Source organism: Mustela erminea, chromosome 3 (assembly GCF_009829155.1).
Source record: "Mustela erminea isolate mMusErm1 chromosome 3, mMusErm1.Pri, whole genome shotgun sequence".
NCBI classification, from domain to species: Eukaryota; Metazoa; Chordata; class Mammalia; order Carnivora; family Mustelidae; genus Mustela; species Mustela erminea.
Genome location: NC_045616.1, coordinates 139,532,339 through 139,558,089, shown reverse-complemented (window position 1 = coordinate 139,558,089; position 25,751 = coordinate 139,532,339). Strand labels below are relative to the sequence as shown.

Genomic DNA, 25,751 nt, shown 5'->3' with positions numbered 1-25,751 from the left:
GGAACCGCAACCGGGTGAGCGCGCGTTTCCACGCGGGAGGGACTGTGGGGCTGCAGCTCCGGCGTTCCCGGGTCCTAACCTCGCGATTGCGGCCCCCTGGGGTGCTGCCGCGCGGGAAGACCATGGGCGACGCTGTGGGAGAGCGCGCTCGCCTCCGGTGCTACCCCAAGCTCCCAGTGTGGGTCGTGGAGGATCACCAGGAGGTGAGCGGGCGGCTGCTGAATCCCGGGGCAGAATCGCGCGAGGGCCAAGGAAGCCGCGGAGCCTCGGTATCGAAGGCCAGAGATAAGCAGAATTGGTTACCCGCGCGAGTTCCATTGCTGTGGGGAAAAACGCCGAAACGACTAACTTGGGAGAATAGGCGCTGGCGTTTGTGATTCGCTGACTACATGTCGGGCCCCTCATTTAACCTTCACGGTTGGCCCAGAATCCCACACCAACAGCCGGTGGCGTCGGGATTCGAACTGGTGCCTTCTCCCTGCAGAGCGCCGTGTCTTTCACCTGCCGGTTAACGCAGGCTTCCAGCTTTCCCCGGCGTCTCCATCACAGCACGGCTGTGTGTAGGTGGGAAGCTTTTTATAAAGAATGTGGGCCGCCGTCTGTGACACGGGGACCATCATCGTAGCACTCTTGGGGCTGCGGGCATTCTTCTGTGCTTCGTGTGTACGTAAATCTTTTTAGACCGAGCCCGGCTTTTATAAACACGGAAGATATTTCCCATTTTATGGCAGTGCTACTGTGGACTAGCTAAAACGATGCCTTAGTCTGTTCTTCTGGAAGGAAGGCCCATGGATTCGAGACTTTTTTTTTTTTTTTTTTTTTATTTAATTTAATTTAATTTTTTTTTTTTTTTTTTTAAACGAATCGGCCTTGGAAGTTCTCTGGATAGGGAAGAGGGAGAGGATGATTCCAGATTTAGGCATAGCGAAAGGAAGTTGAGTTCCCAGGAGGTAGGGATCGTGTGTATGGGCCTGAGAAAAAGCACAAAGGCGGGTTAAGCTGTGCTTTCAAATTCGGTGTTAAACCTAGAAGTACGGAGACTGTAACAGGACAGGAGCCTTAGAGACCACCTAGTCTAACTCCACCATCCTAAGGTGTGGAAAAGGCCAGGAGAACCAAGGTAGCTTGAACACATCATTACGCGGGAAGGTGTATTAACCACCAGTTACTTCTGCGGGCCAGCCCTTGTGTGTTGACACACATCATCTTCTGAGTTTCAGATGGGGCAAGATGGCAGCAAAAAGATGCCCACTAAAGCCTTCGGAGATGGGAGCTGGAACATCTGAGAAAAAATAAAGCATGGGAACGCTATCTAAACCCACCTACAGTGAACAGATTTTATGTTTTCCTACTTCTTAGCATCCTGGTGTGCTTCAGGTTACGTGTGTTTATGTTAAGCATTGTTTTTCAGGCTGCAGTTGAGCATATGAGCATGATTTCAGCGCTAATTCTGAATGTGTGCATGTGTTTTTTTACAGGTCCTGCCTTACATATACCGGGCCATTGGCTCAAAGCATCTTCCTGCCAGTAACATAAGTTTTGTGCATTTTGATTCACATCCAGACCTCCTTATTCCTGTAAATATGCCAGCTGACACTGTGTTTGACAAGGAAACACTTTTCGGGTAATATGTGGTTTTTGTTAATGATTTTTTTATTTTATTTTATTTATTTATTTGACAGAGATCACAAGTAGGCAGAGACAGGCAGAGAGAGAGAGAGGAGGAAGCAGGCTCCCCGCCAAGCAGAGAGCTTGATGCGGGACTCAATCCCAGGATCCTGAGATCTTGACCTGAGCGGAAGGCAGAGGCTTAACCCACTGAGCCACCCAGGTGCCCCAATGATTTTTTTTTTTAAAAAGTAAACTCTTCCCCCAATGGAGGGCTTAAACTCAAGACCCTGAGACCAAGAGTCACACGCTCCACCAAGTGAGCCAGCCAGGCATCCTTCTTTATGAGATTTTATGTGTTTGAAATACAATTGGCAATACATGATAAACAAAGGAAACAGACTTTGCTGAGCTCTTGAATTTTGTTTTTGTTTTGTTTGCCTTTTTTATTTTATTTAGAGCAAATATTGACAGACTTTTTCTTAAAGAGCCAGATAGTAAATATTTTAAGGTTGCACCCCATGTGGTCTTTGTTGCAACTACTTATCTCTGTCCTCATAGTAAGAAAGCAACAATGGACATCGTGTAACTAATGGCGGAGCCTATATTCCAATAAAACTCTATTTACAAAAACAAGTGGCCTAGCCAATGTTTGCCAGCCTCTGCTTTAGAATATAGAATTTTGAGACAAACCGTAAGTGACTCTTAATCTCACAAAACAAACTGAGGGTTGCTGGGGGGAGGGGGTTTGGGAGAAGGGGTGGGATTATGGACATTGGGGAGGGTATGTGGTTTGGTGAGCGCTGTGAAGTGTGTAAACCTGGTGATTCACAGACCTGTACCCCTGGGGATAAAAATATATGTTTATAAAAAATAAAAAATAAATTAAAAAAAAGAATATAGAATTTTGGAAGTAGGAAAGACTTTAGAAGTTACCTAAGCCATTTCTCCCTTCCTCCCCACTTTAGAAGTCTGGATACTAAGGTGCAGCAAAATGTATTTTAAATATGTTATTCATTGGTTGTATAGGCAACACACCTTTAATTTGTATATCCTTCCTTCCTCCAGTATTTCTTCCAACCTCTCAATTTCTACTACTTTCTCCTCAAAGGGTCATATGTAATGTATTTCTAAATAAAGACTTACTAGAGTCTCTTCTGTAATAAAGTTCTCTGAAATTCTGCTGCTGTCTCATTATGTATGTGTTAGAATGTAGCCTAGTTATACAATATAAAAAGTTGTGTGCATAGCAGTAATTTTTCTTTAAAATATAAAATTAAAAGATTAATCATTGTATTTTGATCAGTCTTTCTTTCAAGAAAAATGCTGTTAAACTTCCAGTTGAATCACAAGTGCTGTTCCTTGAGAAAACCTATGTACTTCAAAGTATGTAGCAGAAGTACTTTTTGCATTTCTCATTTTGCCACCCAGAATATTTAAAATGTATACTAAGGACCAAGGTTTAATAAAATTATGAAGGACCTTTTTACATGAAACTGGCTTTCAGAGGGTATTGATGCTTGATATGAAGAATACAGTGACTTCTAGGAGAGTTGGTGCCGTCGCCTTGTTTAATCTTGGGACACCAACCCACCATTGCTTTGCACCATCCAGGCAGGTGTCAATACAATGCAAGGGGGAAATAATGCCTTAATGCCATCAGGAGGATTGTTAAACTCTTGTTCTGGGTGAAATTACATTTGGGGAAAGACTCTCACTAGTAGTTTCCATGTTTTCTATTTCTTTTTCAGAGAATTAAGTATTGAGAATTGGATTATGCCTGCAGTTTATGCTGGCCATTTTTCTCATGTGCTATGGCTTCATCCCACATGGGCTCAGCAAATAAGAGAGGGCAAACATCACTTTTTAGTAGGCAGAGACACTTCTACCACAACAATCAGGTAATTTCCTCGTGTTATAAGAGGGAATGAATGCTTCTTTTGTCTTATTTTGAATTCCCATGATAACTCATTAAGTTGTCTACATACAGATGAGCTCAGATTAACCCTCAACTCTTTTGAAGAGTTCTCCAAACACCAGGAACAAGTTTTAAGTCTCTTAACCTTCTTCACACACCATTTATATTTTGTTACCGGTCTTGTTGGTTTTGAGTAATATCTTCATCTTCTGGAATTCTGGATCCATTGATGACTAATTCCATTAAATCATTGAAGTACCTTATAGATTATATAGCTGATGATGAATTTTACTATTTCCTTACAATATAATTATTGTCTGCTGAGTTTAACAATTAGCAGTAGAAAAACAAAATTCCCTCATTTTGAATTTTTTTTTTTGTGAATCCAATGGCTAAAAAGTAGATTTGGTGTTTTTATTTTAGTAATATGATTAGCTTTAGGTAATTAAATTAAGTTACAGCATTTTTGACTTGTGTCACATGTGCAGCTGTTTTTGTTATATAAGCTCTTTAACCGATGTTTTATGGATATTGCAATACTGTAATTATCTTTAGAAATATCATCACATTTTTTACTTTCTCCATTCTTTTGTGATGGGATTAATGTTTTAAGCACTGAAACCATAACTTTTTCAAAGGTGAAAGGGTGTGGAATAAAATGGTAATACACTGGAAATGAAATACAGTCTTTCTCATTGAAAGTGATACTTTCTTTTTGTTTTGTTCTTTTTTTAATTAACATATAACGTATTATTTGCCCTAGGGGTACAGGTCTGTGAATTACACATTTCACAGCACTCACCATAGCACATAACCTCCCCAATGTCCATAACCCAGCCACCCTATCTCTACCCCACCACCCTCCAGCAATCCTCAGTTTGTTTCCTGAAATTAAGAGTCTCTTATGGTTTGTCTCCCTCCCGATCCCATCTTGTTTCATTTTTTCCCTCGCTACCCACCCCCGGCTCTCCGCCCTGCCTCTCAAACTCCTCATATCAGAGAGATTGACTTATTTTGCTTAGCATAATACCCTCCAGTTCTATCCACATCATTGCAAAGATTTGGTGGGGGGAGGGCGGTTGATGGCTGCATTCTATTCCACATCTTTATCCATTCATCTGTTGATGGACATCTAGGTTCTTTCCATAGTTTGGCTATTGTGGACATTGCTGCTATAAACATTTGGGTGCACGTGCCCCTTCAGATCCCTATATTTGTATCTTTAGGGTAAATACCCAGTAGTGCAAGGGCTAGTATCCAAAATCTTTAAAGAACTTATCAAACTCAACACCCAAAGAACAGATAATCCAATCAAAAAATGCACAGAAGACGTGAACATACATTTCAGCAAATAAGACATCCAGATGGCCAACAGACACATGAAAAAGTGCTCCACATCACTTGGCATCTGGGAAATACAAATCAAAACCACAGTGAGATATCACCTCACACCAATCAGAATGGCTAAAATTAACAAGTCAGGAAACAACAGATGTTGGTGAGGATGTGGAGAAAGGGGAAACCTCCTGCACTGTTGGTGGGAATGCAAGCTGGTGCAGCCACTCTGGAAAACCATAGGGAGATTCCTCAAAAAGTTGAAAATAGAGCTACCCTAGGACCCAGCAATTGCACTAGGGGGTATTTATTCTAAAGAGAGTGGTACTTTTTATTTCTGATTTATCCTTAATGATACAGTTAAATTTTGTTGTATGTTCTTATCAGTTGCACAAATAACTTTGTTGTGAAACCATGAAAATTCTATTTATTAAGGATATTACTCTAAATAAATAAAATAGGACTCCACATAGAATAAGTATTATAATACTGGTATACATGAAGAATGGTGGTGCATTTATTGAGTACTTCAGTGAGTACACCTAACTATCTGTAACAGGTTTCTGCAAAATCAAATGATTTTGAATAACCTGAAAAAGACATTTGAAACTCAATGTATAATAATATTAGGAAAAATTTTATTATCTGGTGATTTTACTTAATCCTGCAAATAAAAGTTTACGGAAGAGACACAGGTATGTAGTCTGAGATGCATGTGTTTGTACAGATAGGAACAAAGTGAAGAGTCCTTTATAAAAGAAGAATATGAATTTAGGTTGGGGGATACAGCCTTTGACATTCTTGGAATGGCACAATTTATAATAAGCCTGGATATTAGCTGTATTATGCCATTAGTCTTATTTGGAAACGTAATACCTTTTTCAGTTTAATCCTGAATAGCTAGAGAAAGGTGAGTAGGAACTAAATATTAACCATTATTTTAGTTGGATAGAGCCTACCCCTGAAAGAAGCATTTAGCTTTGCTATTTATTCCAAGTACTTCCTAAGGCATAATATAGTTGAAAAGCTAAGAACATGATGATACACTTAAAATCAGAAATCTGTAACTTGTAAAAATACATTCTGCATGTGTATAAGATTTTTTAAGTTGTTTTCCATATTAAAATATTATGGTTATACAGAGTTTGGCACAGCTTTGAAACACATCAGAGGGAGCTTTTGTTAAGAAATAATTTCCAGATGTCATTTTTCTCTTAAGTGATTATTTGGATGAAGTTACAGCTGGTATGAAAGTGATCCAGAACACTAGCTGAAAGAGGATCATTTATATCTTTCTCTTTTTAGAGTTTACCACGCACAGTCCAGGGCCTATGTGGCAGTTTACAGGTTCAGAAACCCCAGTTCCTTTTATCTTTTTGCTTCATCTCTAGAGCATTGCCTCTGTCCTCATAGTCCAAGATGGGCTTGTCATTTGCAGGCTCATGCACCAGGCAGCCCGTAGAGAGCAAGATTATGTATGCCTCTCTTCCACTCACAGCCTTAAGCCAGAACTTAGTCAAACAACCACACCTGGCTGCAAGATAGGCTATGAAATAGTCTTTACTTTGGGCAGTTGTGTGCCCAACTAAAAATCAGGGGAATGCTATCTCTGCAGAAGAACAGGAATTAACGAAAGTAGGGAGAGCACTTAGTTTTCGTTAAATATGTTCTTTGTTACATTTCTGCAGTGCTTTGGAAGTGCTACATGAAATGTCAGCTAATTTGTCTGCTTGTCTTTAAAACAGTTTTTTCCTCTAATCCAGGGTTACGAGTACAGATCATTACTTTCTAAGTGATGGTCTTTATGTAACTGAAGACCAACTAGAGAACCAAAAACCTTTACAATTGGATGTAATTATGGTAAAACCTTATAAACCCTGTAACAATCAAGAAGAAAATGATGCAGTGTCTTCTGCTAAGAAGCCAAAGCTAGCAGTGGAAGATGCAGAAAACACTGCTTCTACTAACTGTGACTCTTACTCAGAAGGACTGGAAAAGGACACATTGACACAGAGGGGCCAGATTTGCCTAGAGCAATCATGTTCATGTTCTTCTGAAAGTCAAGAATGTCAAACTACAGTCAGCACTGGGGAAATTCTGGAAATTTTGAAGAAAGGGGATGCATTTGTGTTAGATATTGACTTGGATTTTTTTTCAGTCAAGAATCCCTTCAAAGAAATGTTCACTCAGGTAAATGTATTTTTAAAATGTAGATCTTGAGAATTGTATGACATTTTTCTAGATCAGAGATCCACAAACTTCCTGCAAACAGCCAGGTATTAATTAAGATTTATTGGGGGTCCTATATGATTTCTGTCACACATTCTTCCTTGTTAGACCTTTTAAAATCATACGCACCTATTTTTTTAATTGAATTATGTATGTACCTTTCTTAACTCAAGGGCCATACGAAAACAAGTTGTAGGTTATGGGTTGTTGATCCCTGCTCTAGATAGTAGTTATTATTTTGTGTTTATGAATTGGGGTAATATGTATGTGGATAGTTGGAAAAACTAAAATCTCATAGTACAAGAAAGTGTATGCATCAAAGAATATCACTCTCTCATCCCATTCCCATTCCCTCAGTTTCCTACATCAGAAAACAAACGTCATGGCCAGTTTCTTGGTGTATCTTTCCAGAGATTCTACATATATAAAGTGCTGTGTGACAGATTTTTCACTGGACTATGAGGTCCCTGATTTTACACATGTACTATCTGTAGCTAATGATTTAGGCCTGTGATTCTTAGGGTACCTTAGCAGATCTTAAATGCAGAAAGCCAGACAATATTAGCATGCACAGATCTGAGATGAAACATTTAAGAAACCAATAAATTCATGCTCCAAGTGAGCATTCCTTAGTACATTTTATAGCACAGTAACTGCTTACTTTAACATTGGGAAGGTGGTTCAAGTCTGTTCTTTTTGGGATTCAAACTAACTATTTTTTCTACCTAAAATTGTTTGATTATAATGATGATGTTGCACTTAACGATCCTAATTCAGATGTGTATTGGAAGCCATTGTGATTTATCAAAGAGCTCTAAATAGGTATTGATTTAAAAATAGGTAAGATTTGAAGATTTAGTGTAATCTGAAACAAGACGGGGGGACCTAGAGTACTCTCCCAACCTGCAAATAAGGGAGAAAAATTACAGTTTCTTTCCGCTCTTGTACATGGAGCCAGGGGTTATATCCATAAATTCTTAGAATCATGGAAATGACCTTAGAACTATTTAGAAAGCTTGAAGAATAGGCATATCTGAAAGTTGAAGAAACTGACTTTAAAAAATTTATATTACAAATATACTCAAATTTTTTGTTTGGGGTTTTTTTTTAATTTAATTTTATTTTTTCAGTGTTCCAAAATTCATTGTTTATGCACCACACCCAGTGCTCCATGCAGTACATGCCCTCCATAATACCCACCACCAGGCTCACCCAACCTCCCACCCCCACCTTCCAAAACGCTCAGTTTGTTTCTCAGAGTCCACAGTCTCTCCTGGTTCATCTCCCCCTGTGATATCCCCCAACTCACTTCTCTTCTCCATCTCCCAGTGTCTTCCATGTTATTCCTTATGTTCCACAAGTGAGTGAAACCATATGATAATTGACTTTCTCTGCTTGACTTATTTCAATCAAATGTTTTTAATGAAGATTTCTACAAAGTTAGTGGCAAGGAACTTAGTGGCAGTTACTTCTTTTCCAGTGCTATCAGGAAACCTGGGAAGTGGAGGTTTTTATATCCATTTTTTTTTTTAAAGAACATGTGCAGAAGTCCAGAGTGAGTTAACTTCTGTTTGTTACTTCTACTGCTTATTAGCTGCTTGATCTTGGAAAAGTTACCTAACCTTTCTAGCCCACAGTTTCTTCAAGTTTAAAATCAAAATAATGACAGGGAAGTTACAGGATTATTATGATATGAGAGGAGTGGCACAACATTGTGCTTAATGAACTTCAGCTCTTGCATATAAACTCTTCCCAACAGTACTCCTAAAAGGGATTATTGGAGCCAGATATACCCACCTATAATGGGGCTGTTTAGTGTGCTAAATGAGGGGGGAGACATTCTTCTGGAAAATCTGTGCTTAGAAGGCATCATTCTTCCATTGTGTCTGCCCCCAGTATTCCCTTTGAACTTCCGAGTTCTCTTCTGTGGCTAGGGAAAGGACTACAAGGTGAACATGGAAAATTTTTGTTGTTGTTATTAAAAACATGTATATTTCCTATACATAGCTAAAATCTGTTTAGATAGTAGGATATATCCATTTAGAATGTAGAATATTATTAGAAATCTTTCATATCAATTTTTTTCCATAGCTAATTTTCATACATTATTGTCAGGATAGAGTTACCCTAAAGCAATGACAGTGTTTACAGTAACATCTGAGTTAAACATTTTCCCTGACTTTCACAAACTAATCTTTCAAGGATTATCTAAGATATTCTCCTTATGTCATAGCCATTTTTTACTTAAAGCATATCATTAAAAAAAATTTTTTTTTCCAGTATATGGATTTTTGTTTTGTTTTCCAGGAAGAGTACAAAATCTTACAAGAATTGTACCAGTTTAAAAAACCTGGTACCAACCTGACAGAGGTATCCTTCATTTGTTTCTTTTGGATTTTGTCTATTTATTGCATATCTAATAATATAAGTCATTAGAGTGCTCTCAGACTTCTAACCAAAATCTTGGTGTGTTTATTGGAGAAGCCCATGGCTAGTACTGAGAAGTCATGATTTTAACTAATTGAACTGATATTTTCATTGCAATGGGATTTCACTTATTTTTTCAAAAAATAATTATAATCTTGGCTTTTCAATGTGTTTAAAGGAAGATTTGGTAGATTGTGTTGATACTCGAATTCATCAGTTAGAAGATTTAGAAGCTGCTTTTGCTGATTTATGTGATGGTGATGATGAAGAAACTGTACAGAAATGGGCTTCAAACCCTGGGTAAGACCTTGAAACATTTTTTTCCCCAACCCTATTTTAGTCCTAGATATATTGTCAAATTTGCTAGATAAATTACTTTTGAAAAATCACTATTAAGTGCCAACAGAAATTTACTAGCAATGGCTAGCCTTTGCTGAGTATGTTCTATGTGCCCAATTCTAAGATTTTTCCTTGCATTTATCTCATTTATTCCCTACAACAATCTGATGACTTCATTGTTATTATGTTCATTTTATACATGAGGAAACTAGGGTACAGAGGTTTAAGTTGCTCAGAATCACATAATAAGTGGGTATGTGCTTAATCATTGTGCAGTGACTTCCCCTGTGATATATAATATGTGGTGCTAGGTCTTAGGGAAGATTAAAAATTGGTAAGACAGCCCGCATTCTAAGTAGAATAAGAAAAAAAATTAACCTATCAATATAATAATTACAGTAAAAGTAAATGACTAGAAAAGTAAAATATAATGTGAAAACTTGCCTCCTTTTAAGGATAGCCCAACTACAAGTAGAAGCTTAAGCTGCCCATGACATGAGGGAGCAGGATTTGAAAGCTGGATTCTTCATCAGGTCCTTTTTTGGGCCAATTGTCTCAGCATTAACATTACCTTGAAAACATGGAGAGAAAAGTTCTTTTGGCATGATCGTCTGTCATTTTACATGGTGGGGTAAAGAGTTCCTTTAGTATTAAAGCAAATTTGAAAGGATGTTGGCATAAATAGTATAGTTACTTTTCCCTAAACTAATTCATTTTTTTCTAGTGCAGTATAGTTGACATTACTGTATTATAGTAGTCTCAAGTGTACAGCATAATGAACTGATAATTCTGTATATTACACAGTGCTCACCGCAGTAAGCTTAGTTACCGTCTGTCACTATACAATGTTTTTACAATATTGATTACATTCCCTATGCTTTAGTTTTTATCCCTGTAACTTATTTATTTTATGGCTTGATTTGCACCTCTTAATCCCATTCACCTATTTCATCTATCTCCTCACCCCTTCTGGCAGCCACCAGTTCTTTGTATTTATGAGCCTCTTTCTGGGTTTTTTTGTTCATCTTTTTAGACTTCTTTTTTCTGCTTTGTAGACTCCATATACAAGTGAAATCATGTGGTAGTTATCTGACTTATTTCATTTAGTCTGATAATCTCTAGGCCCATCCATGTTGTCATGAATGCCAAAGTTGCATTCTTTTTTATGGCTGGGTAATACTCTATGGTCTATATACACATCTTTATCCATTCATCTGTCAAAGGGTTGACAGATATGGCTTGCTTCCATATCTTGACTATTGTAAATAATGCTGTACTGAAAATAGGAGTGCATGTATCTTTTCAGATTAGTGTTTTTGTTTTCTTTGGGTAAATACCCAACAGTGAAATTACTGGATCATATGCTATTTCTGTTTTTAATTTTTTTGAGGAACTTCCATACTGTTTCCCAGTGGCTTCACCAGTTTACATTTCTACCAACAGGACACAAAAGCTCCCTTTTCTCCAATCTTCATCAACACTTGTTATTTCTTGTTCTTTGATTCTAGCCATTCTGACAAGTGTGAGGTCATTTCTCACTGTGGTTTGGGTTTCCACTTCCGTGATGATTTGTGATGTTAAGTCTCTGAAATAATTCTTTAAATCATAAAACTCAAAAGGCCAGGAAACTAAAATAGGACCATCAGACCCAAACATTTTTGTCCTCATGAGCATAGGAATCCAGAAGTAGCTTAATTTCAAATTGATGTTCCACAAACTGAGATTCTTCTGCACAGTGTAAATATAAGAAATCAGTTATAAGATAGCAACATAAATTAGAGTTAGAATCATAGGAGCGCCTGGATGGCTCAGTGGGTTAAAGCCTCTGCCTTCGGTTCAGGTCATGATCCCAGGGTCCTGGGATTGAGCCCCACATTGGGCTATCTGCTCAGCAGGGAGCCTGCTTCCTCCTTTCTCTCTCTGCCTGCCTCTCTGCCTACTTGTGATCGCTGTCAAATAAATAAATAAAATCTTAAAAAAAAAAAAGAGTTAGAATCATAGTGCTCTGAGCCACTAAGACCTGTTATGTCATAGTTATTTAAAATAATTCATCAGATATATAGAAGAATACAGAAGAAATGGAATAGAAGTTGCCTCTGGGTAGAGGAATTCTGTGGCTGAAAGATAAAGTTATAAGAGAGAAACATCTTTTACTATGTGTGTATGTTACCTATTCAGAATATTCAATGTAATTTTTGTTTAAAAATAAAATATTGAGAAACATCCCTGAAATAGAAATATCATAAACTTCATTATCACTAAGGAAAACCATGGTATTATAGTTTTCACATCAGTAAATATTGACCAGGCATTTTAACAATCAGTTCACACTTTCCCTCTTTTGCATAGAGTGCTAATTCAACAAATGATTCCCTCCTTTTTGAAATTATGATGGAACAGGGAGATGTAGAAATAACTCACAGGCTATGAGTCTTTCTAGAAATATTGAAAAGTACCTATTATTTTGTCATGTCTCAAGCCAAGTTTAAAGCTTAAAACAGCATGAAAACCTTGGAGTCCTGAATGTAGCCCATAGATGGGGCCGTTTTTCACTGAACCCACTGTGCCTGGTGAGCATGCCCAGTTAACTCTTCATCACCTGCAGGGAGTTCTCTCAAAGACTTGGAGAAACAATGAGGCTCCAACAGAAGCGGGTCCAGACTGTGGCTGGAATTGGGGGGAAAAAATAGCACAAAGGAAAAGCAGGTGAGACAAGCAAGAAAAGTCTCCCCAAACTTACCATGCCCCTGAAGGGCCAGATCCTCAGCATGAAGGAGTCCTCACTATTAAGAAGTAGAGGAGGTAGGTGATTAGGGTCCAGAAGCCCAGAAAGTATTTCTAATAAAAAGAAAGAAATAGCAGGATGAGTTGATAGATAGACCTCCATGCCTCTCTTTTTCTTTCTTTTTTCCACCCCCACCCACCGGATGAGTAGATATTGGTGAGGGAGGCTGAATACTAGAACCATTAATCATGGCTTCCAAAGAGGTCCACCTAAAGTAAGTCACTTAAAGGCACTATTGTTAGTATACCAAATGGCATAGAGCTTTTCCAGTTTAATTGTGTATGTCAGTAAATATATTCTTAAATTTTTTTAACTTTTAAGAAACTCTTTTCATCACCATGTGCTAAAGGCACTTAGTTTTATTGCTGATGAAAATAATTTTTAGGGCGCCTGGGTGGCTCAGTGGGTTAAGCCTCTGCCTTTGGCTCAGGTCATGATCTCAGGGTCCTGGGATCGAGTCCCACATCGGGCTCCCTGCTCAGCAGGGAGCCTGCTTTCCACCCGCCCCCGCCTGCCTACTTGTGATTTCTCTCTGTGTATCAAATAAATAAATAAAATATTTTAAAAAAATTAAAATTAAAAAAAAAGAAAAGAATTTTTAAAGTCAGGGTGGGCTTCCATTTTTAAAGAAGAGGAAAATCCCAGTTTCTTGAATGCTAATTTTCAACCTTTAACACAATCTGTAATATTGTGGGTAAGAAAAAACAGGGAACATTTATTTCTTAGTATTTTAAGATGATATTTAAATATCTTTATCTTTCATTTTTCTCAAATATCATGTGACACATTCTTAAAGGTAAATTTTAAGTGTAATAGATCATTTGCTTCATTGCTGAGGTGGTATGATGTTTAATTGAAGGGTGACTTTTTTTCCAGAATGGAATCACTAATTCCACTTGTACAGAGTTTGAAAAAACGGATGGAAGTACCAGACTATGAAATGGTAAATACTTTATATTAAAGTATAAAATTAACCCTTGAGAAAGGCATTTTTCTGAGTAGAAAAAGTAAGTTTTATTAAAGTGTTTTTCTTTTATTTGTGTTCCAGGAAAGTGTAAATGTATTATTTTATTTAAATGAGAAGAAATGAAAAAGTATATAACTTTTTAGAAGTCAGAATACTGGAAAAGTTTTCCAGAAAAAAATAAGTTTTCCCCAATTTTATGTAAGAAGCAAAAATGCTATGTATTTTTTTATTTTGTTTATGGTCAGATCTCTCCTTGCCAGAGAAAATAAATATATAATTTTTAAAGTTGTTCCTTATTTATTAATTCATTTTCATACTATCTTCCTCCTCCTATCTTTCTTCTCTCTGAAAACTTTCCTGATTGTCAAAACCAAGAGAAAGACAAGGTATTCTAGCAAGTGCATCTCAACTCTATCAGCTCTGTCACTGGCTTTGTTTGCCAGCAGTGATCTGAAAACTGTGGTAAAAGTGGATACCGTCAATGATAATTGCTTTTATTTTTATATCATTTCACAGTGTTTGAAGCATAAATTTTCCCATCTGAAGTACAAGTGTCTTTTCTCAGATTTTGTGCCAAAACTGAGACCCACAAGTTTTCTTTTACTCGTAACGCTTCTTTGACTCCAATAAATCATGTTTTTGCTCTACAGTTTTCTTTAATTGTGGAATACAGGCAAACCACCTTATTTGAATGGAAGTTTATGTACTAATTTAATGCCAACTTTATAAGAATAAAAAAGTACTAACAAAAGAATATTTTGGTTAAATTGGAGCGAATCCAAAACCCACTTTTTTTAAATAGCAATTTTTAAGAATGATAGAGTTAGAAGATACTTAGGGTTTTAAAAATGTTTTGAGCTTGCATGACATTGTTGGATGTGTCTTCATGCAGATCCCCTGTAAATGTTACATTATATCAGGATTTTTCCAGTGGTAAGGAGTTTTTGGACACTAGTGAAAGAAAGAAGGGATGGAATGGGCTTGATTGCAGAGTATAGAATCAGATATCATGTGCCTGTAGCTTCAGGATTAGACAACTGTTTTGATCCTTTGAGTAGAAAAGAACATGCACAGTCTGTCATTTTCCTACATTGATTGTTCCTAGTTAAATTTTTGATGTGTATCCAGAGCCAATAGCAATAAAATAGCAGATTAAAGTGTTTTTTATTTCTCAATCTTTACACTTATATACAGTAGGCAAAACTTCAAAACAGAGGATGTAAAATGTTAGCCCATGAGCCACTTCTAACTTTCAGGCATAGTTCAGTGCTAAGACTGTAGCACCAGTCATTTACATGTAAAATACATCTATAGATGTCATAGTATGTGTTGGTACACATAAAGGATACATAAGAAACTGGTAACAGGAGAAAGACTTTCCCTTATATCCTCTTGAAGTTTGAGCATAGTACTAGATTAGATGCATGTATCTAAAAAAATAATAATAATATGTTGAAGGAAAAGGTAAGATGAGAATATACACAGTTTTATATCAGCTTTTAGATTCTGAGTGAAATGGATGATTTGCTAGAAGATATGAATTATCAAAATAGACTCAAGTAAAGACAGGAACTGAATTCATAATTACAAAAAAAAAAAATAGTTAAAAGAATTATTCCTATATAAGGGACATCAGGCCCAAACAGAAGTTGCAGGCAAGTTCTTCTAAAACTTTAGAGAATAGAGAACTTCTATAGCACAGAAACTGTTAAGGAAAAAATAAGCCCAGTCCACAACAATATTAAAGATTTGTCAGCAAAGACATTAATAGTTAAAAAATCTAAAAACAATAAAGCTTATGGTGTAATTTTTAATTTTCTTATTTTCAGGTTCACCAGGCTGGTCTAACCTGTGATTACTCCGAACTTCCTCACCATATCAGCACAGAACAAGAAATTGAATATCTTATTCAGTCTGTATATTATTTACTGAAAAATTTACCAAAACCTACTCTTGTGACAATTGCAAGGTAAGTGTGGTAGCCTGAGTCATGGTCCACTAAAGATATTCACATCCTAATCTCCAGAACCTGTGTATATGTTATCTTGTATAGGAAAAGAGACTTTGCAGATTAATTAACTCAAGGATTTTGAAATGAGATTATCCTGGATTATCCAGTGGACCAGTGAGCTCACAGTGGTCCTTATAAAAGGAGGACAAGAGGGTCAGAATCAGAGAAATTGAAAGATGCCAGGCTGCAGGCTTTGAAGGTGGAGGATAGGGCCACAAGCTAAGGAAAGCAAGTGGCCTCTAGAAGCTGGAAAGACAGGGAAACAGATTCTTCCCTAGAACCTAGAGAAGAAAGCAGTATCTTTATTTGAGGACTTCTGATTTCCAACAAAACTGTAATAACTTTGTATTGCTTTAAGCCACTGAGTTTGTGGTAATTTGTTATAGCAGCCATAAGAAATTAACACAGTCTCCATAGATGAATCGTCAGATGTATTTTCTCTTTCCTTTTAGCGATGGTTGGCAAACAACATACAGTTCTTACTATCTTGTCTTTGAAGTTGGTGATACTATTCAGATGAACACAAGAATTCCCATTTGTGGGTCTTCAATAGAATATTTAGCTGCTGCCATGTTTCAAATTTGAAAGTAATGTGCTGAAAGTTACCACAGTTTAATAAAACTTTTCTGTGTTAATCTTTGGGTTGGTTTTATATGAAACCGTGAGTTTAATACTTTAATATTTTTATTGTAATGTCCTTTTACATCCTAAAATGAAATTCATAGGTAATCTGACCTACATACATGCATAGTTTAAGTATATAGAAATATTATACATAATATATAGATAATATAATTGTCTTAGTTCATTCAGGCTGCAATAACAGAATACCGTAGACCACGAGGCTTATAAACAACAGAAATTCATTTCTCACAGTGCTGGAGGCTGGGTAGTCCAAGATGCAGTCACCAGCAGATTCAGTGTGGTGAAGACCTGCTTCCTGCGTTACAGACAGCCGTCTTCTCCCTGTAACCTCACATGGTAGAAGGTGTGAAGGAGCTTTCTCTCCCTCTGGCATCTATTTCCTAATGGCATTAATCTCATTCATGAGGACTCCACCCTCCTGACTTGATCACCTCCAAATATGATCACACTGGAGATTAGATTCAACATAAGGATTTTGGAAGGACACAAACATTTAGTATGTAGCAATAAACTCCCTGTACACATAATTTAAATATATGTAATATTAATTATATATGTATGCACACACACAGATCATTGTAACATAAGAGAAATGAAAGTAACTGATGAAGTAATACGTATTAAAATGCCACACAAGTGGTGCCTGGGTGGCTCAGTCAAGCGTCTATGTGTCTGCCTATGGCTCAGCTGGTGATCTCAGGGTCCTTCCCTGTTGGGCTTCCTCCTCAGTGGGGAATCTGCCTCTCCCTCTTCCTCTACTCCTCCCTCTCACTTATATGCATGTATGTGTGTTCTTTCTCTCAAATAATAAATAAAATCTTTAAAAAAAAAATTTTTTTAAGCCACATAAAACTAGCATCTTTACAGAGTCACTAAATGTAAAGTTACAAGTGCAGACAGACACTCACATATTGTATTGGCCAAATACCATGAACAGCACTGTCATAGTGACATGGTTTTTCTAGTCCTAACAATCTCTTGGTAAAGTTCTGAACTTAAAGTCCAGCCTTCTCTCCACATACAGCATAGTTGCAGTCCTGGGAAATTTAGCTCATATTTAATCCATTTCCAAAAATACTTTGTTCATCTGTAGAAGAATATTAAATTCAAGGCTCAAAAAATTAAAAACAGGTTCTTTTAACTTATTTGAGTGTTCTGTGGACTTTGGAAACTATATAGGACACAGGACAAGTATTTACATTCATATTACAGAACTGTCCTGTGTATTGTAAGCATTCAAACGGCCCTGCCCTCTTGCCTTGGCCCCTTAATTACCATTGTGACAATCAAAAATGTACCTACACATGTCCAAAACTCCCTCTTGGGGGTAGTTCCCCTCAAGAACTATTCTAATACTGTTTTAAAGAAGCCAGAAATCTTTTTGAAAGCATCGAAGTACGCCTTATTTATTAAGGCTATAAATTAAACTTTTATCCTTATGTATATATTAGACAGTATTTAAGAATTTTAAATTTTTCTGTTTCATTTATTGTGTGTTATTAACATCAAGTCTCAAAAATAACCTGATCACCAGAGAATGGAATGAGTTCATCAGAAGTCTTACAGATTATGTCTTTAGGTCTAAAATACTTGTGACAAGGACTAAACTAGATAACTAAATCCATTTCCTTCTATAAAGATTTCCAATCCCACATCTAAATGGCTTTCCTCACCCCAGTCCAGAACCAGGAGACAGTGATAAAATCATTTTAGATCTTAATCTGGCTGTAATTGTCAGTGGCATTCTAACTGGTTGGTAACTGAAGTTATAGTTGCTGATTCTGACTCCCTCAAATACAGGTTCCAGCCCTATCCCACTTTGTTCTTTTCTCTTTAATACCACCTGGGAAACTAATACCAATACCAACACATCTCCCTATTGCATTTTGGGTAATCCTATGTACTTGTATAGTTAACAAATTGTTTTTAGAAGCAGAAACGTTTTATCAGTTGGAAAGCCTCTACTCTTATCATTTCTAGCCCTACTGTGCCCATAATAAAAGAATGAGAAAGATACCCAATCACGAAGATAAAAACCCCCAGTATTTCCAGCATCTCCCTTCCAGGGAAATAGCAATCTAGTGATTAAGCACTGAAGCTTTGAAGACATGCTATGTCATTTTGAATCCCATCACCAGCACTTAGTCGCTAGGTGATCTCCGTAGGTTAATCTGTTTCATATTCCTTTAAAGGAATTGTAAATGTATGTATTTTGTAGAGTTGCTGAGAAGATTAAAGAACATAATATAATGCTCCTGGCATAAACATTTTAATAGCTTTCAGCTGTTTTGTTTTGTTTTTTTTTTCCAAAATTCAACACACTTTCATTTCTATTTTATATTGAAATCAACACAGGCAGACTTTTCTTCACTGCGCAGTATGATCTCCTCTCCTTTACATGTATTTTTCTTTTTCTTTCCCTTCTTGGTTCCAGGTCAAGTCTGGATGATTACTGTCCTTCTGAGCAAGTTGACACCATTCAAGAAAAAGTCCTCAATGTGCTACGCTCCCTCTATGGAGCTGTAGACATTCACCTGGTGTACTTAGCAGAATGCTCTCCATCCTGAAACAACAAAACACTAGGCTGCTATTACATCTTGATGTAATAACAGGGTTTTCATTAACTTATTTGTAAATGCGTTTTCCAGAGAAGATGGAAATAAATGCTTTTATATTAACTTTAAGTTAAAATCTTTCAGGTATTTTGAATCTCAAAACACATCATCACTTGTCAAATGATGACAATTTTTTTTTTACATCAAGTCTGCCCCCGGCAACTGATTGTTGCTTATTCTTCTACTTTTCCATCATTGCCTTCTTCACTTTGTAAGGGTTGGGTTTTTTCCTCTTTTCCCCCTATGTCAGTTGGACTGTACAAAATTGATTCATCTATTCATTCAACTAACTGACATTTATTGAACACTTAATGTGCCAAACATAATTAAGTGCTGGGTATATGGTAATGAACAGAATAGACAAGGTCCCCTGCCCTCTTAGGGGACAGCCGAGAAACAAATTATGGATTATGAGAAGGATTATGAAGGAAAGGACAACCATAAACACATCTTAGGCATGCTCTTAGTACTCAGGGTACCCTAGCTATATAAGGAAGTAACATTCTCAAAAGCTACTACCAGAAAAATAAACTTGCCTGTCCATGAAAATCAGAAAATCTACCTTTCCAAGATTGTCAGCGTTGTGGCTCAGCTGTTGCTGCATACTGTCACATTGTTGGAGTGGAGGAGGTCTAGTTGAGTAAAGTCAACTAACAAAAATTTTCTTTGCTAATCAAAAAAGCCCTTTAGGGTTTTTGGAGCCTCCAGATGATTAGTATGGATGTTGATTATCATCATAATTCCTAAGTTCCACTTTATTGGCAGTCTGGGTTGATAATTTCTAATAATAATCTAGCTTTTAGTGTAAATAGAAAAAAGATAGATCCTAAATTCTGACCTACCATAAATACCCAAAGACTTAACTGCCCTCTACCAGCCTCTCCATCAGTAAGAGAGCCTACCTAGTCCCTCTTAATCATGGAACTTTTTCATTTGCTTAATTTACCAAAATCTTCCCTCTTCGGTATTCCTTATGTACAGCAATCATTTTTACCTACCTGATTTTCTTTTTTTTTTTTTTAAGGTAGGGTGGCGATTGTTCGGGGTGGGGGAGGGGAGACACCCATCCATTTCTCAATCCTAACACAGCAGTTGTTTTCATTTTTGCATGTAGCTTTTGGGCCTTGACCACATGTGTACATGTTGAGTTGCATGTAGCCGCAATTATAGTGTGTTACTAACTTATGGCTAGTACCCAAGTTCCATTCCATTGCCACTCAGTAGATGGCACCAGATCCCATTTTTCCAATGATGCTATTTTCCAGCAAATTTTCCTTGTCATCAAATTGATTTCCCAAGGCTGATATCGTGAATGCCTGTTTCTGTTGTGAGAAGCAAAGCAAAGTGATTCAGCTTTCCCTTCTGCTAGAACGTTATTTGCCAGATAGTTTTCTCTCTAAAATCAGAATTGTAAAACAGTGCTATTTTTAAATTAAAAAAAAATTATTAGAGTTCTATAAATGGATGTTACTTTTATGAGTAAATTATTTTGTGTGCTAAAAGAAATTTTAAAAAGTGTGTTCTGAGGTTTTAAAGATTTAAAACCAAAGTAGCACTAATTTTATGTGGTCTCAATGTGTTCATAATACTGATCTTATGATCTGTTTGAGTAGTCAGTTCCCATGAACTTGATGTGACTCATCATTGTTTTAACTCAGGTAGGATAAAAGGGCATCAGTTTCTTTTTTCAGAATATTCATTGTTTCATTCTGCTCTGTGATTCTCTTTGAATGAAATTCAGTTTCTATTTGTTAACTAGCACCAACTTGGCAAATTACATCACTGTGCATTTCTAATAAGAAGATACTTAGTTTATCAAGAAGTCCTTCATTTGTGTTTTAAGTACCAATAAGATATACCACTGTACAGGGTTTTGGATTATATACAAATATCACTGAAGCATGGGATTTTGAGCACTTTTTTTTAAAACTCTGAGTTAAATGTAAGCATTGACCAGAGCTTTGGTATTAACAAGTATATATTCCCCAGTATCAAAGAAGAAAATTCTTTTTTTTTCCTTCAGAAATATTTTTTGTAGACCTCTAGCTTTGAGTGTTCTGGATCCTCAAGGAGCTCTCAGTCAAAGTTCTTCACTCTTTAAAGGATATTCTCTCTAAATCTTTATTTTGTTTTAGTAGTAGTGGATTGCTACTGGATTGCTGGCAATGTTTGCATCATGCTGCTTATGGTTTATAGTCAGTGGTGTGTTTCTCAGTACAAGATTATCTCATTCACCATACTTCTGAAGGGAAAGCACTTGCATGAAACTGAAGGAGTTTTTGTTGGACATCTTTCAGAACTGCTCGAGATACCTGAGGATCCTTACTGGACTGTGCCTGGTCTTCCTGGTCGCAGCATTCTCGTGCTTGTTTCCAAACTCACTGGTCCTGCACTGTCTCTGCTTTCGTAGTTCCAGCTGCACTCCTGGGATCCCAAACATCCGTGCCATCCCGTCCCTTTATTGTCATTTGGGTTCAACAAATGAAGTTACGGTGACTGAGGAGGTTTCTATGAACCTGGATTCTTAGGAAGGAGTTCCCTAAATGGTAAATATTCCAGTTGGTCACTGGAAGGGTAGGTCTTACCATTGCAAATTAGTAAGTTTTCATTCAGTACATTAGTATCTTGGGAATTTGGTTCCTAAGACTGAGAAGCAGGAGCTCATTACCAAGGCTGAAGCAAGGCTGAGGTTGCAAGATTTCACTTCCTTTGAAGACCTTGTTGAACAGTCATTCGACCTCCAGCTACAGCTTCCCTGCCATGTCTGTAACTTCAAAACGCTCATCAGTGGCACCTAGACCTTGAAGCCTCGCTATCAGCCATCAGCACTGTTTAGGGGCCTTCACACCCTTGCTCATGCGAAGCATGCCAAGACGAAGATAAGGAAGAAGTGTTACTCCTGAACATAGTGGAGCATAGTTGTAAAAGTGTGAGCTTCGGAGAACTACTGCCTGGCTCCAGTGTCCCCTTCTCTACATTCCCATTCCTGCTGAAAGACCTCTAAGCCTCAGCTTCCCTTTTACAATAAGAGAGTTTAGCTCATTGGGATATTCTGAGGATTAGCATAAAGAACCCTTAGCACAAGGACCATTCAGTAAATATTGGTGGTTATTTTCAAACTCAGCCCTGCTTTGAAATTCCTGTGATGGCTATTCCAAGTCTCAACTGCTCTTCTTATACCTCTCCTAAATCCTGATTTTTTTTAAACCCTATGTTAGCTCCTGTATTTCTGTGAATGATGGAATTTAATTCTTTTTCTTTTTTTAGTCAAAGAAAGCAGGCCCTTGCTCATAAGAAAAGAAGTAACAGCTTTTTTTTTTTTTAAGATTTTATTTATTTATTTGACAGAGAGAGATCACAAGTAGGCAGAGAGGCAGGCAGAGAGAGAAAGAGGAGGAAGCAGGCTCCCTGCTGAGCAGAGAGCCCAATGCGGGACTCGATCCCGGGACCCCGAGATCATGACCCGAGCCGAAGGCAATGGCTTAACTCACTGAGCCACCCAGGAGTTACTTACAGTGTAAGTTTTGTCTTGAAATTGGTACAAGGATCCCTTTATTCACAATTTAAAAACTTATACTCTTGCAATCCGAGGCAGGGGTGAAGGGGGGAGGTGTCAGGGAAGTCAAAGTCTGCCCTAGTTGGGTTTTTTTTTTCCCTCTTTACACTTTACTTCCTGCCTGCTTGTAGATAAAGCTAGGATTTGTGATGCTAAACCTGATACAGTCAATATTTAGAAATTGCTACCCCCAACTTATAATTTGCCTTCATAAAATCTAGAATTACCTTCATCATTTTTTTATCTTCATCATTTTTAATGTCGCTGATTATAAATGACCGCAAGCAAAAGAAAATCCATCTTGTATCAGCCAGAGCCTGACAGGGACGTGGGTGTAGAGAGAGTACCACCAAATATCTCCCTGTTATTTCCAGACCCCTCCAAAGCATCCTTTGTCTGGGTCTCCGCCTTACCACAGAGCTGCCTGTGCCTGGTGAGCATTAAGGAAAATGGGGTCATCAGAGAAAGAGCGAGTGCCTCTGTCAGCTTGGCCTAGTAAGGTCACATAGCAGCCCATCAGACTTGACCCTGATGGCTCATGGAGGGAGGCCCATCGTTGTCTCCCTTAAGTCAGGCTTGGAGCTCGGTGCGAAAGCCAGCCGTGGAGACAGAAAGCACCCTGAACACTGCATGGCACCATCTACAGCACAGCCCCATCGAGAGCAGTTCCGGGCATCAAGAGACACTGTCCTCGCAGGGTGACCCAGAGGTCCTGGTGGCTTTGAAATCAATCCAAGTTCAAGGTATGTGTGCTGGCTCCTAGTTACGTGAGTTTGGCAGTTTAACCTGTCAGAGTCCCTGGTGTTCGACGTGACTCGAGGCCTTCCCTGCGTTCCTGAGGGCGCCTCTGGTGTCCAGGATTGCACCTTAGCCGTTTACATCTGCTCCCACCCCAGGGCACTAGCAGCATCTTGAGGTCCTGTCATACGTCTTCGTAGCCCCAGGCTCCACCATAGTCCCTGTCCTCATAAGGCCTCAAAACGTGTTGAATGATTTCCTGAGTACAGAAAATATCAGTGGTCATTGAGGCTTGGCAGGAATAAGCCTTGTTATGTGCCCTCTATTGTACATCCTCTTGTTAGCGTGCTATCTTTGAAAGCAAACTGGACAAACGGAACCATTAATACAAGAACATTTACCAAGGATTAAGTGTTAAAAGCAAGTCCAAACAAGCTAAAGAATACTACCTATAATCTAGTGATCATGTCCATAGAATAGCTGTGTTAAACATGGAAGAAGGGCAAGGTGTCATCTCACCAGCTCTTTTGCAATCTCTTCTCTTATGGATAATCCTGATGAGAGCCATGTTCCACTTCCATTAGTTCCAATGCTTATGTTAACATGATGTAAAAATGTATAGAGTTTGAATTTCGGCCTCAAAATCTCATATTTAACACTACCATACAGAAACTGTGGACGTGAACTTTTGGTCCCCAAAAAGAATATTGCCCTGGGATTACAGCTTCACTGAGTGTTGGTGGAGTAACACTCTTCCTCACTTCTGATTCTCCTTCCAGAGGGAGGCGGCACCTTCCAGTAGAGTCCTGACCCCGCTGTGCCCTTTTCCTCCCTCCCCACCAGAGCAAGAGTGAAAGCAGGGAACTCTCGAATGCCTTCTGCTGAAAGCGTGTGTACGTTCTGCTTTGTCCTTCATGCCATGGTCTGTGAGAACAGGCCCTGCGGGAGAGCTCACCACCGTGCAGGGGTGCCCGGCGACGGCAGAGTCTGGAGTGCGGCATCAGGAAGCCAGTTGTCACCACAGACTTCAGCCGTGTTCTTTAGTACCTGTTCTATGAGTACTGATGATGGCTTTTTTATCTTCATCTGCCTATTTCTGAGTCATTTATAAGCTTACTGGAGAATGGTTAGGTCTATTGGGCTTCCGCAAACCCCAACATGACAATGCTTGTTTGTTAAAAAATACGGAAAGTTTATAAATGCAGTAGCTCTTTGGAATTCCAGCCAAAAAGGACATTCTCTGACCATTCTGAATAAAGCCACAATAACATCATCTGTTTATACAGTCTGTTTCTCTGCTATGGAGTATAGACATCTAAAAATGTTTTTTAAAGATTTATTTTACTTTTGAGTGCTTTTCTTGGATGTCAGACTGGTGTTTTATTTTTTATTTGATATCATGCTAAGATAGGCAACACAGCATCTAGTGGGCCTCTTATATCAGAACAACTCATTATGACAGAAGAAAACATCTTACAGTAGCACCATTTCACTCAAAAAAAAAAAAGAAAAGAAAAGAAAAACTATGAATAAACAAAATGAAACATTAACATTTATACAAAAAAAAAGCTTTAAGAGGGTATTAAAGAATATAAATGAAGGCATGACTATGGTAAAATACGTGTTGGGTTTTTTTTTAAGATTTTATTAATTTGTTTTGTTAGAGAGAGAGTGAGTGAGCACAAGTAGGGGAGTAGCAGGCAGAGGGGGAGGAAGAAGCAGGTTCCCTGCTCAGGGAGCCTGATGAGGGGCTCCATCCCAGGACATCCGGGATCACGACCTGAGCCAAAGGCAGATGCTTAACTGACTGAGCCACCCAGGTGTCTCGAGATACGTGTTTATATAAAAAGATTCACAGTTAAAAAGATGTCAGTGTTTCCCATGTCAAACTACATATAATGTAATTTCAATAAGCATATGAAGGGGAGGGCCCCTGAGTGACTCAGTTTAGCGTCTGCCTATGGTTCAGGTCGCGATTCTGGGGTCCCGAGATCAAGTCCTGCATCAGGCTCCCTGCTCAACAGGTAGTCTCTTCTTCCTCTCCCTCTACTGCTCACCCTGCTTGTGTTCTCTCGCTGATACACACTCTTTCTCTCTCAAATAAATAAATGAAAACCTTAAAAAAAAAAAAAAGCCTATGAAGGAGAGATTATTTTAAGTAGTGGGGCTAATTCTAAAGTTCATATGGAAAAATGATCATGCAAGGAAAAGTAGGGGGAAAACCCCTGTAAAATGAAAGTTAGTAAAGAGATTAGCCTGACCATGTACCAAAAATACACTGTAAAATTATATTAATTTGAACTGTAATGCTAGCATGTAAGTGGAATGGAGTCTACAAATAGATACATATTAAAGTAAGGATATCAAGTTTAAGGAAAAAGAAAAACCAAGTGATTCATACAAAATGAAAGATTATTTCTCATTTGCATAAAGTCCCAAACAGGTGTTTCTGCTTGGCAGGCTCTCCTGCAAGCAAGGATTCTGCCATCATGCCCCTTGCATCTGTAGTTCTACTATTCTCAACACATGGCTCCCCAAGTTATCTTGGAGGATATCTCCATTCCAGCTAGCAGAGGGC

The 25,751-nt window shown here is 38.0% G+C and overlaps 1 protein-coding gene and 1 long non-coding RNA gene across 7 annotated transcripts; both read left to right on the top strand.

The window, feature by feature from the left end:
- The first annotated feature begins 21 nt into the window (after window positions 1-21).
- C3H5orf22 (chromosome 3 C5orf22 homolog) lies at window positions 22-22,265 on the top strand. 5 transcript variants are annotated; one of them, XR_004284267.1, is made up of 10 exons: window positions 22-203; window positions 1,479-1,624; window positions 3,360-3,509; window positions 6,625-7,051; window positions 9,398-9,460; window positions 9,696-9,817; window positions 13,518-13,584; window positions 15,438-15,577; window positions 21,177-21,425; window positions 22,228-22,265. XR_004284267.1 is itself a non-coding variant. In XM_032337698.1 (9 exons), the coding sequence occupies exons 1-9, from the start codon at window positions 123-125 to the stop codon at window positions 21,193-21,195; spliced, it is 1,215 nt and encodes a 404-aa protein (XP_032193589.1). In that variant the 5' UTR covers window positions 22-122; the 3' UTR covers window positions 21,196-21,583. The 5 variants fall into 5 exon arrangements, 4 of the variants coding, with proteins under 4 accessions (XP_032193589.1, XP_032193587.1, XP_032193592.1 ...); XM_032337698.1 differs by lacking the exon at window positions 22,228-22,265 and having other exon boundaries at window positions 21,177-21,583; XM_032337696.1 differs by lacking the exons at window positions 21,177-21,425; window positions 22,228-22,265 and adding an exon at window positions 18,699-18,948.
- Window positions 22,266-22,329: 64 nt separating this feature from the next.
- On the top strand, window positions 22,330-24,680 carry LOC116587025. Of its 2 annotated transcripts, XR_004284266.1 has the most exons (3): window positions 22,348-22,396; window positions 22,810-23,178; window positions 23,953-24,680. It is a non-coding gene; the product is annotated as an uncharacterized LOC116587025 (long non-coding RNA). The 2 variants fall into 2 exon arrangements; XR_004284265.1 differs by having other exon boundaries at window positions 22,330-23,178.
- Window positions 24,681-25,751: the final 1,071 nt, after the last annotated feature.

What these genes read in the sequence shown, in the direction of transcription:
- C3H5orf22 (XM_032337696.1), top strand. Translation starts at nt 123, where the DNA reads ATGGGCGACGCTGTGGGAGAGCGCGCTCGCCTCCGGTGCTACCCCAAG. An exon ending in GACAAGGAAACACTTTTCGG is followed by an intron (nt 1,625 to 3,359) that starts GTAATATGTGGT and finishes TTTCTTTTTCAG; the next exon opens with AGAATTAAGTATTGAGAATT. An exon ending in AAGTACCAGACTATGAAATG is followed by an intron (nt 13,585 to 15,437) that starts GTAAATACTTTA and finishes TCTTATTTTCAG; the next exon opens with GTTCACCAGGCTGGTCTAAC.